The sequence below is a fragment of the Sus scrofa genome, chromosome 10, assembly GCF_054392235.1.
Source record: "Sus scrofa isolate SSC_HxYL_T2T_F1_AM1 chromosome 10, Sscrofa_HxYL_maternal_Yorkshire_Landrace_v2.0, whole genome shotgun sequence".
Classification (NCBI taxonomy): Eukaryota; Metazoa; Chordata; class Mammalia; order Artiodactyla; family Suidae; genus Sus; species Sus scrofa.
The window spans coordinates 86138341-86151508 of record NC_139392.1 but is presented as its reverse complement, the minus strand read 5'-3'; the positions used below and the strand labels follow the sequence as shown (position 1 = coordinate 86151508).

The 13168-nt window shown below is 48.2% G+C and overlaps 2 protein-coding genes across 11 annotated transcripts in view; both read left to right on the top strand.

The window, feature by feature from the left end:
- The window catches only part of CAMK1D (calcium/calmodulin dependent protein kinase ID), a 433657-nt gene that overhangs the window by 195504 nt on the left and 224985 nt on the right, over nucleotides 1–13168 (top strand).
- Nucleotides 4099–12104, top strand: LOC146399577 (uncharacterized). Its single transcript, XM_084980514.1, has 2 exons — nucleotides 4099–4374; nucleotides 4563–12104. The coding sequence occupies exon 2, from the start codon at nucleotides 4564–4566 to the stop codon at nucleotides 5035–5037; it is 474 nt and encodes a 157-aa protein (XP_084836640.1). The 5' UTR covers nucleotides 4099–4374; nucleotide 4563; the 3' UTR covers nucleotides 5038–12104.

Here is a 13168-nt window from a genome sequence, read left to right as displayed (position 1 = left end):
TTAATTTTTCTGAAACCCCAGACCCCGCTGACCAATACTCGCTTCCTGAAAGCTTAGTTATGACATGGTTTAGCTGCATCTACCTCCAGTCTTAGTCTGTGCAGCTGCTGTAACAAAATACCCGAGATGGGGAGCTTATAAATGACAGAAGCCTATTTCTCCTACTTTTGAAGGCTGGAAAGTCCCAAGATCAAAGCACTGCTTCCTGGTTCATAGATGGTGTCTTTTTGCTCTGTCTTCCCATCGTAGAGTCATTAAAATGGTGTCCACTCTAAGCACTTTCTCCTGTGTCTCCCTCGGGCATTTTTTCCTTAAACAGAGAATCCAGCAGAAATGAATCTGACTGGCATCCATGAGGATGCAGATTCGATCCCTGGCCTCGATCAGTGGGGTAAGGATCCGGCATTGCTGTGACCTGTGGTGTAGGTCGCAGATGCGACTCAGAACTGGCGTTGCTGTGGCTGTGGTGTAGGCCACTGGCTATAGCTTCAATTCAGTCCCTAGTCTTGGAACCTCCATGTGCTGCGGGTGTGGCCCTAAAAACTTAAAAAGAAAAGTTCCTGTCATGGTGCAGTGGAAACCAATCTGACTAGGAACCATGAGGTTGCAGGTTCGATCCCTGGTCTTGCTCAGTGGGTTAAGGATCCGGCGTTGCCGTGAGCTGTGGTGTAGGTCGCAGACGCGGCTCAGATCTGGCGTTGCTGTGGCTGTGGTGTAGGCTGGCAGCTACTGCTCCGATTCGACGCCTAGCCTGGGAACCTCCATATGCCGCGGGTGCGGCCCTAAAAATACAAAAGACCAAAAAAAAAAAAAAAACCTTCAAACAAAAAACCCCAAACAAAAAAACAGAATCTGGTGATCCCATCTCTTCTATGGAGGCAAAGATTGCCCCGTGGAACCACACAGGGTTTTGGGGCACAGCTGGCATCCTGCAGTGAGGTTTAGTCCTCTGAACCTGCTTGCGTGCGCCAGACCTCACCTGTCTCTAGGTAATTCTTTAGACTGCAGTTGGCTCATCAACATGATCTGTAAGTAACCTAACGAACGGATATTTCTGAATTGGAAATCTTGGCTTGTACCAATGTAGTCAGACTGAAATGTACATATATATGTATCGTGCTGTCTATGGAAGGCTGGAACCTGCTGGGGCCAGAAGCTTGCCTCCCAGGCTGTAGTATTTCGTATAAAAACTAGTACCTCTGAAGCTCCCATTGTGGCGTCTCTACAGCACCAGGATGAGGGGTTGATCCCCATCCAGCACAATGGGTTAAAGGATCCAGCTTTGCCGCCGCTGTGACGTAAGTTGCAACTGCAGCTCGGATCTGATCCCTGGCCCGGGAACTCCATGTACTGCAGGCTGCCAGGAAAAGAAGAAAAAGGAAGAAACAAACAGACTGGTGCCTCTGCAAGTGTTGAATTAGCTACAGATTCAGTTCTGTGAGAACTCTGATTCAAATGACAGTACGAAATGTGCTTTGTCTGCAGAAGCCTCACTGTTCAAACAGGGCTTGTTAGCCAGCTCAAGTATCCAAAGACTGTGTCCTCGGAAAAATGGAATGTAAATTGTAACAAAATGAAGTGTATCATTTCAGCCCTGCTGCACAGGGAGAGGAAGACAAGAGTCACGGGATACCGTGGCCTGTTATCTGGGTACCAGCCTAGGGAGGATGCAGGAGTGCCTGGGGTGGTTGCAGGAGGAGATGCAGGAAGGGCTAGAGGCTGGAAATTAGGTTCTGGGGCGCGAGCCAAAAACCGCTGCTAGTATTTCACCTGGAGAAATTAGACAACTGGCAGCCATTAACATATATTTATTACTGTGTTTGCGTGGCTGGCATTCTGTGAGGGCACTGTGCTTTTTTTTAAGTTCTTGAAGCTTTAGAATCATAACATGTGGCCCTGAGAATCCATGTCTTTTGTTTCGAAGTCAGATAGAGTTCCAGAGAAATGAACTGCAGTCCCCGCTTGTCATTGGTGGGACAAGGATCAGGATGTGGCACTTGAGGACACAGAGGTGAATGCGAGGCAGCCTTGTACTTGACCCTCTTAGGGCTCTTTGAGGCTGGATCTGAGAATTAAACTGACCTAAGATGGATCAGTAGGAGAAAAGCATACAGGTTTATTGAATATAGGCTTTGTGGAACACGGGAAGCTTTCTAAGGAACGAAGACCCAAAGAAATGACGAAAACGATTTGCTTTTCTACCAGGTTGAACAAAGAAAGACATTGTCGAAAAGCGATAAAACTGTGCAGGAAAACTAAAGAAACATAATCATTATTTTAACTCGGTCTCTCTTTGTGTAGGGTTTTCTCATTGTCACCTTCCGGCCTTTAATGATAAGAATGGTACTTTGTGGAGTTCCCTAGTGGCTCGGGGGTTAAGGATCCGGTGTTGTCACTATTGCTGTCACTGCCGTGACTCAGATTCGATCCCTGGCCCTAGGAACTTCCGCATGCCGTGGGTGTGGGCCAAGAAAAAAAAAAAGCAAGTTCCTTTCCTTCTGCTACAGGGAAGAGACACCTTTCAAATGGGAATTTCATCTCTTGCTCTTAAAAAAAAGGAGGGTCAAAGTGTTTATCTTGTATTTGCTGTTAACTCAGGATATTCAATATGCCCAGGTGACGAATTTTTGGGTGGCAACTTCTGAACTCGTTCAGAAGTCATAGATGAAATTTAAGTCGGATAGAAACAATTTCTTGCGAGGGGAAGATTGCTAATACTGGAATGAACTATCTTATTGGGAGACTTTAGAAAACACTGTCTATACTGGGACAGTTAGAGCTCTACCTCGAGAAAACAGATGAGGTGATGGCTCTTTAATTTGATGCCTCCCATCACAGGAGTTGGTTTTTCCTTGGCATGTCGTATAAGAGACATTGTTCTGGCAAACATACAGTTTGATACTTGCTATTGTTAAAATAGCTTCTCCCATTTCCAGATGTGCTTGTTTGTTTGTTTCTTTGTTTTGCCTTTTAGGGCTGCACCTGTAGTGTATGGAGGTTCCCAGGCGAGGGGTCTCATTGGAGCTGTAGCTGCCGGCCTACACCACAGCCACAGCAACACCAGATCCGAGCCGCACCTGCAACCTACACGAAACCACAGCTCACGGCCACGCCGGATCCTTGAAGTGAGGCCAGGGATTGAACTCGCATCCTCATGGATACGAATCGGGGTTGTTAATCACTTAGCTACGACGGGAAATCCCAGATGTGTTTTAAGATAAACATCAAAAAAGATGCTCTTTCCCAGGAGGACCCGTAGATTGTTGTCTGTCGCTAACAGTCGTGAATCAGTCTGAGTATCTTCATGTTGCTAATATACTCCATGCTTTGGTCTTTCTCATTCAGGTAATGTTTCCCCTTTGAGCTTTTATTTTTTCAAGGGCTGCATGAGTGTGAATGTACTAACCAGATTGAGAGTAATCAGAACATTCTGAGGGCAAAGTAGCTGTCAGCACTCAGGCACAGAGTCCACAGGATTTCAGTGGAAACCATTTCTGCCCTCCTGGGAGCACCGATTGTCCTTTTTATATCTCGTGTGCTTGGAGAGCACAACGCTGGGCTCGGGGAGCTCGGGTTCTGCTTCATACTGTGTGAGCGTAGATGCTGATCGTGATGCCGAACCCTACGACGTAGGTAAATACACAAAAAGCTAACAAGGGGAAGAGGCTTCTACTAGGTATATTGCTACTAGGAAAAGTAGCAACACATTTTCAGTGAGTTTTCAGGATGAGGATGATGCAGACGCTTCAGGAAGAACAAAACTGCGCTTCCTTGACTAAAGCCTCAGAGGTTACTGCTTAAGAAGTACACCATCCATGTGAGAGGACTTGGAGATGGTAATGATGGGGTGGTGGTGAGGGTGAGGGCGAGGGTGCTGGGGTGGTGATGCTGATGATGGTGGGGACGATGGTGATGATGAGGTGGAGGAAGATGGGTGGTGGTGGCGAGGAGGATGGAGATGCTGAGGAGGGTGGTGAGGATGGTGGGTGGTGATGGCGGAGATGATGAGGTTGGTGGTGATGCTGATGAGGATGCTGATGGTAATGAGGATGCTGATGGTGGTGATGAGGACGGAGATGCTGAGGAGGGTGATGAGGATGGCGGGTGGTGATGGCGGAGATGATGAGGACGTTGATGAGGTTGGTGGTGATGCTGCTGATGAGGGTGATGGTGATGCTGCTGATGAGGATGCTGATGGTAATGAGGATGCTGATGGTGGTGATGAGGACGGAGATGCTGAGGAGGGTGGTGAGGATGGTGGTGATGGCAGAGGTGATGAGGTTGGTGGTGATGCTGATGAGGATGCTGATGGTAATGAGGATGCTGATGGTGGTGATGAGGACGGAGATGCTGAGGAGGGTGGTGATGAGGATGGTGGTGATGATAAGGAGGTGGAGGGTGGTGGTGATGGCAGAGATGATGAGGTTGGTGGTGATGAGGAGGGTGGTGATGATAAGGAGGTGGAGGGTGGTGGTGATGGCAGAGATGATGAGGTTGGTGGTGATGCTGATGATGAGGGTGATGGTGCTGATGAGGACGGAGATGCTGAGGAGGGTGGTGAGGATGGTGGGTGGTGATGGCGGAGATGATGAGGACGTTGATGAGGTTGGTAGTGATGCTGATGATGAGGATGCTGATGGTAATGAGGATAGTGATGGTGGTGATGAGGACGGAGATGCTGAGGAGGGTGGTGATGAGGATGGTGATGATAAGGAGGTGGAGGGTGGTGGTGATGGCGGAGATGATGAGGTTGGTGGTGATGCTGATGATGAGGTTGGTGGTGATGCTGATGATGAGGGCGATGGTGATGACCAGGTGGATGATGGTGGCGAGGATGAGGATGATGAGGCTGGTGGTGCTGGGGAGGAGGGCACTGTGATGCTGCTGATGAAAGTAGCATATCCATTGTCAAGCGCACACAGTCCTGTTGTTGTGTGGCTTTATCTCCAGGCTTTAGAACAACCCCGAAGGGCAGCTGTTGAATTGCATTTGACTGCTGAGGAAACTGAAGACGTTTCAGGAGCTTGCCAGAACTGAGATTTAAACCTAGGTCTCTCTAGAATCTACGCCTTGTGTGTGTGTGTGTGTGTGTGTGTGTGTGTGTGTGTGTGTGTATCATATTTCCTCCTAATACAAATGTGTTACCATTCCTGGATTAAAAAAAAACAACAGACTAACTAGCCGACTGAAATGAGGAAAATCACACATAACTTGAGAAGACTACTAGTCAATTTTGTGGACTTTGGGGCCGCTGGGTTTGGTCATTAGTCTGGCATTCAGAGCAAACGTGCCTCCTTCTCTTCATAGAGGGAAAAGGAGGATAAACCCTTGCTGAGAAATTCTCCACAACGTGGCCAGTCTTTCTTGGAACTAATTGAAGATTAAAACTGGTGGTTTTCCCAGTTCAAGAGACAGAGTTCGCATCGTGGCTCAGTGGTTAACGAATCCGACTAGGAACCATGAGGTTGCGGGTTCGATTCCTGGCCTTGCTCAGTGGGTTGAGGATCCGGCGTTGCCGTGAACTGTGGTGTAGGTTGCAGATGCGGCTCGGATCCCATGTTGCTGTGGCTCAGGTGTAGGTTGGCAACTACAGCTCCGATTCGACCCCAGCCTGGGAACTTCCATATGCCGTGGGAGCAGCCCAAGAAATGGCAAAAAGACCAAAAAAAAAAGAGGTTTCAGTGTCACCTGGGGTGGACTTGTGAAAACGCAGACTCTGGGCCCAGCCCAGATTTTGGGTCCCCGATTTGCATTTCTGTGACCTCACGATGCTGGTTTTGCTGGTCCACACGGCGGAAAGCCTTGACCCAGCTGTCCCAGTCCAGGGCCTCCTTTCTGTTCCTGCCATGGCTTCTCGAATGGGGGTGACCAGGTACGGAGCCAGCGGGGGCCCTAACCTCCGTCTGGGCTGCTGAGGCCCGTCTTTGGTGTCCTACCGTCTGGGCCATTCTGAGGCCTGCTGGAGGCTTTAGGACAGCAAGACAGGGCTTTTTCTCCCCAGTGAGTGGGGCGCTCTGAAGCGTGCCTGGCACCAGTATTCACTGAGGATCAGCTGTGGCGGGTGAGCCATCATCACCTTCTTTAAGTTTTTTGAAACAAGAGGGGTTTCGCCAGGGTCCCTGCCCTGACAGGTGTTCTCACGGGAATGCCGCTTCAGAGCAGGGGTTTCGGGGAATCTTCAAAGCCTCCAGTGCTCGGGACAACCCATGGGAATGAAGAACCCAGCGGGTTTCTCGCACCAAACCTATAAGAAGTCTTGCACAGTATTTTGAGAAATATTTTCAATAGCTTTGAATCGTTTCTACGGTGCTTTTCAGTCATAATGGCCCAGCACAGACCTATGGCATTTATGAGCTAAAGAAAACCAACTCCAGTTGGCTTGAGCGAAAGATGTTATTATGGGAGTAGTGGTTTATCTGAGCTAATCCAAGATAAAAACGAACAGCCGAGATTTTCCTGGAGAGGATCAGGTCTTTTCTTGAAACTTCGTCTTAGGAATTCCTCATCTTCTTTCTAGGGTATAACCGTTGGTATAATTCAACCTCCGGTCTCACCCATGTCCACCTGTCTGTCTCTCTGTCTCCCTTCCTCCTTCTCTCCTTTCTCTTTTCCAAATCTCCAGTTCCAGGGACAGCATAGACCTGTCTTAGGTCAAGAGAAATCCTTGGATCGGAGTTCCTGCCATGGCGCAGCGGATTAAGAATCGAACTGCAAGTGGCTCAGGTCGCTGCCGAAGCGCGATTTCGGTCTCCTGCCCCCGTGCAGTGGGTTAAAGGATCTGGCGTTGCCACAGCTGCCGCTCGGATTCAGTTTCTGGCCCTGGAACTTCCATGTGCCATGAGTGCAGTCATTAAAAAATAAAGTTATCCTTGGATTAAGCAGATACGGTCAGGCTCACACAGTGTAAACACGACCCTTGGGGCCCATCTTGGTGTTTTAGGAGCTGTGCCCAGAAGTGGGGCATCTTTGTGAGCCCAGCAGCCCACCCTAGGTTGTCTGTCACAGGGGCTTCTCAAAGGTTGTTCACACCACAAGGGGAGTCCGGGGATTCAAAATGCGCCTTTTTTATCCCTCGGAAAAGGAGTGTTTCTCTTATCACATCAGAGGTGTCCGGACCTTGTCCGTTTTGCACTGCACGTCCTCAGCTCATCCTTAAAGGGTTCCTTGTAGGGAGGGACTCAGCCCCCGGGAGATGCAGGCCATTCTGATGGCTTTTAGCAAGGATGATCTGCTTTTGTGTGTAGATTGTTTTGCATTGTTTTCGCTCAGTACAGACAAGTACACTCATAACCAACTGACAGTCACGTGGCCTGAACATGCTGGCCTTGCCTTTCCTCCTGAAGCCTGGTTCCACCGGAGTTGCCCCGGGGCTGTGCTTTGCAGGAGCTGCAAGCAGGAACCCAGGCTCCAGAAGGCTCCCTTTCTGCCTGCCTTTCATAGTGCTCCCCTTACCCCCACTGTGCCCCCCCCCCCCCCCCCCCCGCTTCTAACTCCCTTAGAGCTCATCTCAGAGCTAGAAGCCTGTTGGAGGCTAGAGGCTGGCCAGGGCAAGCTGGAAGAAGCTGGATGGGCCCCATCTTCCGGGATTTCAAGAGGTAAAGGGAAGAGCCCAAGAGAATTCAAATAAGACCAAATTTTTATCTGAAACGTCATGGTGTTTACGTAAGAAAGTGAGTGAAATCTGCCAAAGGAGGAATTTAGTAGAGATGCCCCTCACGCGGTTAAGAAAGCTGACTTCTTGATTAAAAATGACACCTGCTCTCCAAAGCTAGTTCCAAGAGAAGACCCCATAAAGAAGGAGCCTGACCCCCGGCCTCCCCTGCGGCCACAAGGGTCACCTCTGCTCCATATTTCATGCTGAGGAGTGTGACCACCTGTTTCGAGGCCCAGACACAGGCAAACAAGCTTCCTTTGGTGTCTCTGCTTTTGGATACTGTGGGCTGTCTGAGACGGTGCGATGCGCGGGTGTACAAAGGAACAATGACACACAGAGATTTCCACCATCACGCTGCTTGTGTCTTTCATCCACAGTAGTTTGTGCTCCAGAGCCCCCGGTTTCTGTCCTGTTTGTGTGGGTCCGTCTGGGGACCAGCCTTCCTCGTTCCCAGGCTGCTTCCACCATCCCTCGCTGGTCAGGTGGACGGAAAGCACTGCCCCTCAGACCAAGAGAGAAAGATGTAGGTTTGCCTTCTGGACCAAGAGAGAAAGAGACCAAGAGAGAAAGATGTAGGTTTGCCTTCTTCCTACCCTGGATCAGTCCCGCTGTCTCACTCCCTGTCTCTGGCGATGGGCACCAAGAAACCACACTTGTCAGGCAAGGTTTGGCCTTTTTTCCTATCATGTCCTTGTGGTCTTCAGTTGATGTAACAGCATTGATTACAAGAGAGATGTGCGCAGAAGGCGGGAAAAGTGCTTTCCTCCTCTTCCTCACCTTCCTGACTGCCTGAGGCTAAGTCCTGGGTCTTATAGAACCATTGAAATAGATTGCATCTCAAGCAAAGATACCTCTCTGCTCCGAAGCACGAATCCATTGCTGGTTGCCAGAGGGTATCATTGACTCCCTTGCTGGTTAAAAAACGTACCCAGAGCCTCACACAGTCGGCAGTTCCTTGTGTGTCCTCGAGCTTCCGATTCAGTTGCTCCGGAAACGTTAATTGAGCAGCTACTCTGTATACACAGACAACCAACTAAATCTATTGCGGCAGACGTTTCACGAAAGAAAAAAGTTATTAGCATAGATCACCCAGGAAAGGTATCATCGCAGAAGAAAGAACACTCTTTTAAGTAAAAATAAAAAACTCCCCGCAATGCTCCGTTTCCTATACTTCCCTGATTCTGATGCTGACAGCTGAGAACTTGCCTGACTCGGGCACTGAGAGCAGCTTTTTGGAAGGGCTGTTCTCAGGGGACTTTGTTACTGAAAAGGAACACAAGTCACTGAGGCGTGGGTGTCCCCAGCAGCAGAGTCTGGGCTGCACCCGGCTCCTCCCAGAACACTGGGCTGTGGTCCTGTTTTCTGGGTTGCTCGTCCTTTGGGGCATCTTTCTGAGTGGTTTTCATCATCTTCCCTTTGGGCTTCGCTTTCCTCCTCTGTTAATTGTCGATTTGGAAATGATCTCAGATTACCATGCTCTGATTTTATGGTTTCCTTTCTTTCTAAAGGGAAGCAGACTTCCCTGCCACGTTGGGAGAGGCTGTGGCAGTATATAGCCTAAAACTAATAAGCAACGACTGGGGAGTAGCCAGCCCCCAAGCGCTTTCCTAAAATATGCTCTGATTTCCAACGTTCGCCAGCGCCAACAACTGTTTGCCGTCCCTCTAATAATATCCTGTATACAAAATTCCGGAAGATTTGGAGCTAGTGGCACAGTGACCCTCTGGGACACATTTATTCAGGGTGAGGTGATGGGTCCTTGTGATGTACGCCTTCGACTATAGTCCGTGCTCCTGGATGCTGGCTGTGGATTAAAACCACTGGAGCCTATTCTGGATCAATTAAATCAGAATCTCTGGGGTCTGGACTGGGGTCTGGACATGAGGATTTAAAAACAAGTCTCCCAGGTGGCTTTGGTGTGGGGCCAGGGCTGAGAATCCTTGGCCCAGAAAAACAAGAAGAGCAGAGCCTGAGGGGGCCTGAGGAACGTGCAGGTGAAAGGGTTTTGGTAATAAAACGGTTCATCTTTACGTTTCATTTTAGAAAAATATCTTCACTCTCCTTTTCTTCTTGGATGCTCAAGAATGCATATTTGGGTTTGCCATAGCATCTCTGTGGATTTTTTTTTCCCAGGACGTATGACTTTGTTGCCAGTGAGCCCAAGAGATAAATGAAAGAATGGAGTTGCTGTGGCAAGGGTGACTTGTTGAAGATTTTGCCTTCCAGCTCTTTTAAACCATGACTTTTTGTTGTTGTTTTTATTTTTTATTTATTTTTAATTTTTTTTATTTTTTGTTGTTTTTAAAGGATGTATTTACATACAGCTTTGCAGGAGAATGTGAGTATTCAGTAAAGGGGCTCACATCCATGTACTTTGAAATGGGTTCATTTATAGCAAATCCAGAGTGAATATTCCCAAGGGGGTGGGGAAAAAAAAAAAAAAAAACTTGAGTTCAGACCTTACTGTGCTTGGCATGGCATCTGGGGACCAAAGCTGCTGGTTGTCCCTCTGTATCTCCTATGTGGGTGATAGCTTGCAAGGCACAGAGATCTGCCAGATGTGTGCCAGAGTGACTGGGTGGGGAGAATCCTGGAGCTGATGTGGCCACCTGAAGAGGGTGAACTTGTTCCGAATAATGATTAGATGCACTGACTGCATACTTAGCAGCATCCCCTGGCGCTTTTAGTCGCGGAATTGAAACAGGCACACCCAGGCAAATGTGCAGGAACACATGGAGAAACCCTGACCTCAAAAAGCGCTTGCTAATTGTTTGAGGCTTTGCGGGGCCATACTGTCAAGCTCAGGCAGGACCTCCAAATCCCTCATCAGATTTAGGAAGTATTGTGTCAGTATTTGGGTGCTTGGTTTTGGTAATTGACAAACCAGGGGCTGTTGGTCTTTAAGAACTTCCTGTTTCCTGCAGGCAGGGCTCTCCTTCCTCAGTGCACCTGCTTCGGGGCTCTCACCCTGGAGAGGAAGTTGTAGAGCAAGAGAGCCTTTCCACTGAACTGGACACCAACCACCCCCCCCCCCAAAAAAAAACCCAAATGAAAAACCTCTAACAAACCGATTTGTAATTCTCAGCTGTTGTTCAAGGAAGTAATTTACTGTCCGTTTTAAACCTGAGTGAGTTGTATCAATTTCAAGTTCCTCTTTTGCATCAGTCCCCCCTCCCCCCCGCCCCCCATAGGGAACAGACATGTAAAATATAACCAAATGGTTGGGTGTGTCAGAGAGGCTGACTTGTTTACTGTGGCTGGAGGCAGTTTGAAGGTGCTGGCCAGGGGTGCATGTTCTTCCTGGGCAGTGAACTGCCTTTGGTTCTGTGATTTGCATGTTTCTCTTAAGCGGGAGAAAATGAAAGTATTTTTGGAGGGCTGCAAGAGAGCTGCAAATGTTCAAGATCAGGCTTCCCAGCCAGAAAGGAGCAAGAGAGAAACTATCCCCACTTCTTGTGCCAGTGAAAATATAAGGCTTTCTAATGTTATGAAACTGCATCTCTCTCCCCCTCTCTGCTCCGCCCACCTCAGCTAGTGGTGGAGGGCAGCCGGAAATGGTCATTTTCAGTATTTACCACTTGCTAGGAGTGGGACTTTGAAGAAAATCAACTCATGGGAACATTTCATTGCCCCTTTGAAACTGACCGTAGTAACGGCCTGAACCCAGCCTAAACCCAGACTGGGAGTTGAACCCACAGTTTTAAATTAGAATCCCTCACCCTGTGTCTGGACGCACTGAGGTTCAGATTCTTCTGTCTCCACGCAGAAGGAGTTCAGCAAGAGACAAGGTGATTGGCAAGAAATAGATTTATTAGGATAGGATGCTTGTGAGAGATGCAAGCGGGCAGGCACGAAAGCTCTGTCCCCAGGAGCCCCGTGGGCTGCAGTTTTTATCCGCCAAGGGGAGTGGGGGTTGGAAAAGCCCGCCTCTTCCTTTCTGGGAGTAGTAGCTCCTCCTTAGTATCCCCTTAAGGTGTGTTCAAATCCGCAGAAGGGTGGTCCTCAAACTCTTGCCCTTGGTCTGAATCTGAATGCAGCACTGATCCCATCTCCCACCCAAGGACCTGAGACAACTCTCAAGGCGCCACTAAAGAAGCAAACGTGCCTTGTTCTGATGGCTTTTTTGAGCAATTTATTTGCTTGCAGAGACCTCCCAGTGTCCCCTAAGTTTCCCTCTTTAAATATGGTCCCTTATGAGGACTTCTCCAACTACCTGTGTCTCCTCCATCCCTGTCACCTTCATTGCAGTTATGTAGTCATTTTTGAGACAGGGTTTTCTTTGGCCAGAACGTCTTGTCAACTGTAGAGTTGCCAACATCCCGGCATAAACCGTCCTTTTCCGCGCCCTTGGCAGCAGAGACCAGCTCAGTATAACTGTCAGGTGCCAAACCCCCACAGTGGAAGGGAGAGGGGGTGGATGGGGTCAAATGAAACTGAAAAGAAACAAAAATCATTTGCAGGTTAAAATATGCAAATTACAAGATGTCCAAAAAAAAAAAAAGTACAACCATTAACTCATTCTTTTTGCAACCTTTAGAGATGCCACGCAGACTGTACCAGAGTATTTGTTGTTTTCTGTAGAACTTTCTGTATCATTTGAGGGCCTTGAATCCTTTGTTTATTTAGAGTTAAGGATGTGTGTGTATTTTCTCTTCTCAGCTAGAGTTCTCTGTTTCTTTGTTTCTTCCATGGCTCCTGGGAGAGTCCTTTATTCATAGTTACTGTTCCATAATGATTGTTGAGTGAATGCACTTTTACAAACTATGGGCGTGATTTGTTTGGTTTTTCCAGTTCAGTTCCTAATGAATTCATGCATCTAGCTGGGCAGACATAAAGCTGCCACGTGCAGGATAAAAGAACTCTCGAGTGACCAGAATCATAGAAGCATAACGTTTTACAGCCATAAAGGACCTGAGAGATTTTAATTCCACCTACTTGTTTTACACATGAGCAGTTACAGCTGAGAGAGATCAATGGACTTGCCCAGGCTTGCAGAGCTAGCAGTGGATAATCGGCCATTCATCAGACTCGTGCATTGATAAGTCACCAATAAACTGACATTGCCGATAGTAATTTTAGCTACCTGTGATCGTACTTCGAAATCTCCTCATTTTTGATGCCCCTGATTTGGGGGAAGACATTTAATTGATTTTGAATTTTATCTCCTCTGACTTGGGGGCTAATCAGTTGCTTTGTTTTCTGTCTGCTCTCTAAAATTTCTTCACGCCACTTTCAAGGAAACCGACCTGAACAAGTTTGTCTGTTCTCCCCATGTTGGACACAGTGCAGAAGTGGCTGGGGGATAAGGAAAATGTAAACAGCAAGTGGCCAGGCCACATAAAATGTGACAACTTTGACCTCTGATCTGAAACACCCAGTCCAGGGAGCCAAACAGTAAACTCCAGTGGCAGTTGACCCTCAATGGCCAGGACTTAACCAATCACTGACACTTCCCTAATTTTTGTCTTTGTTTCCAACTCGGGACCAGCCAGAGAGAACCCAGTATGTTCCCCA

Coding starts and splice junctions, on each gene's coding strand:
- LOC146399577 (XM_084980514.1), top strand. CDS start 4,564: ATGGTGGGTGGTGATGGCGGAGATGATGAGGACGTTGATGAGGTTGGT.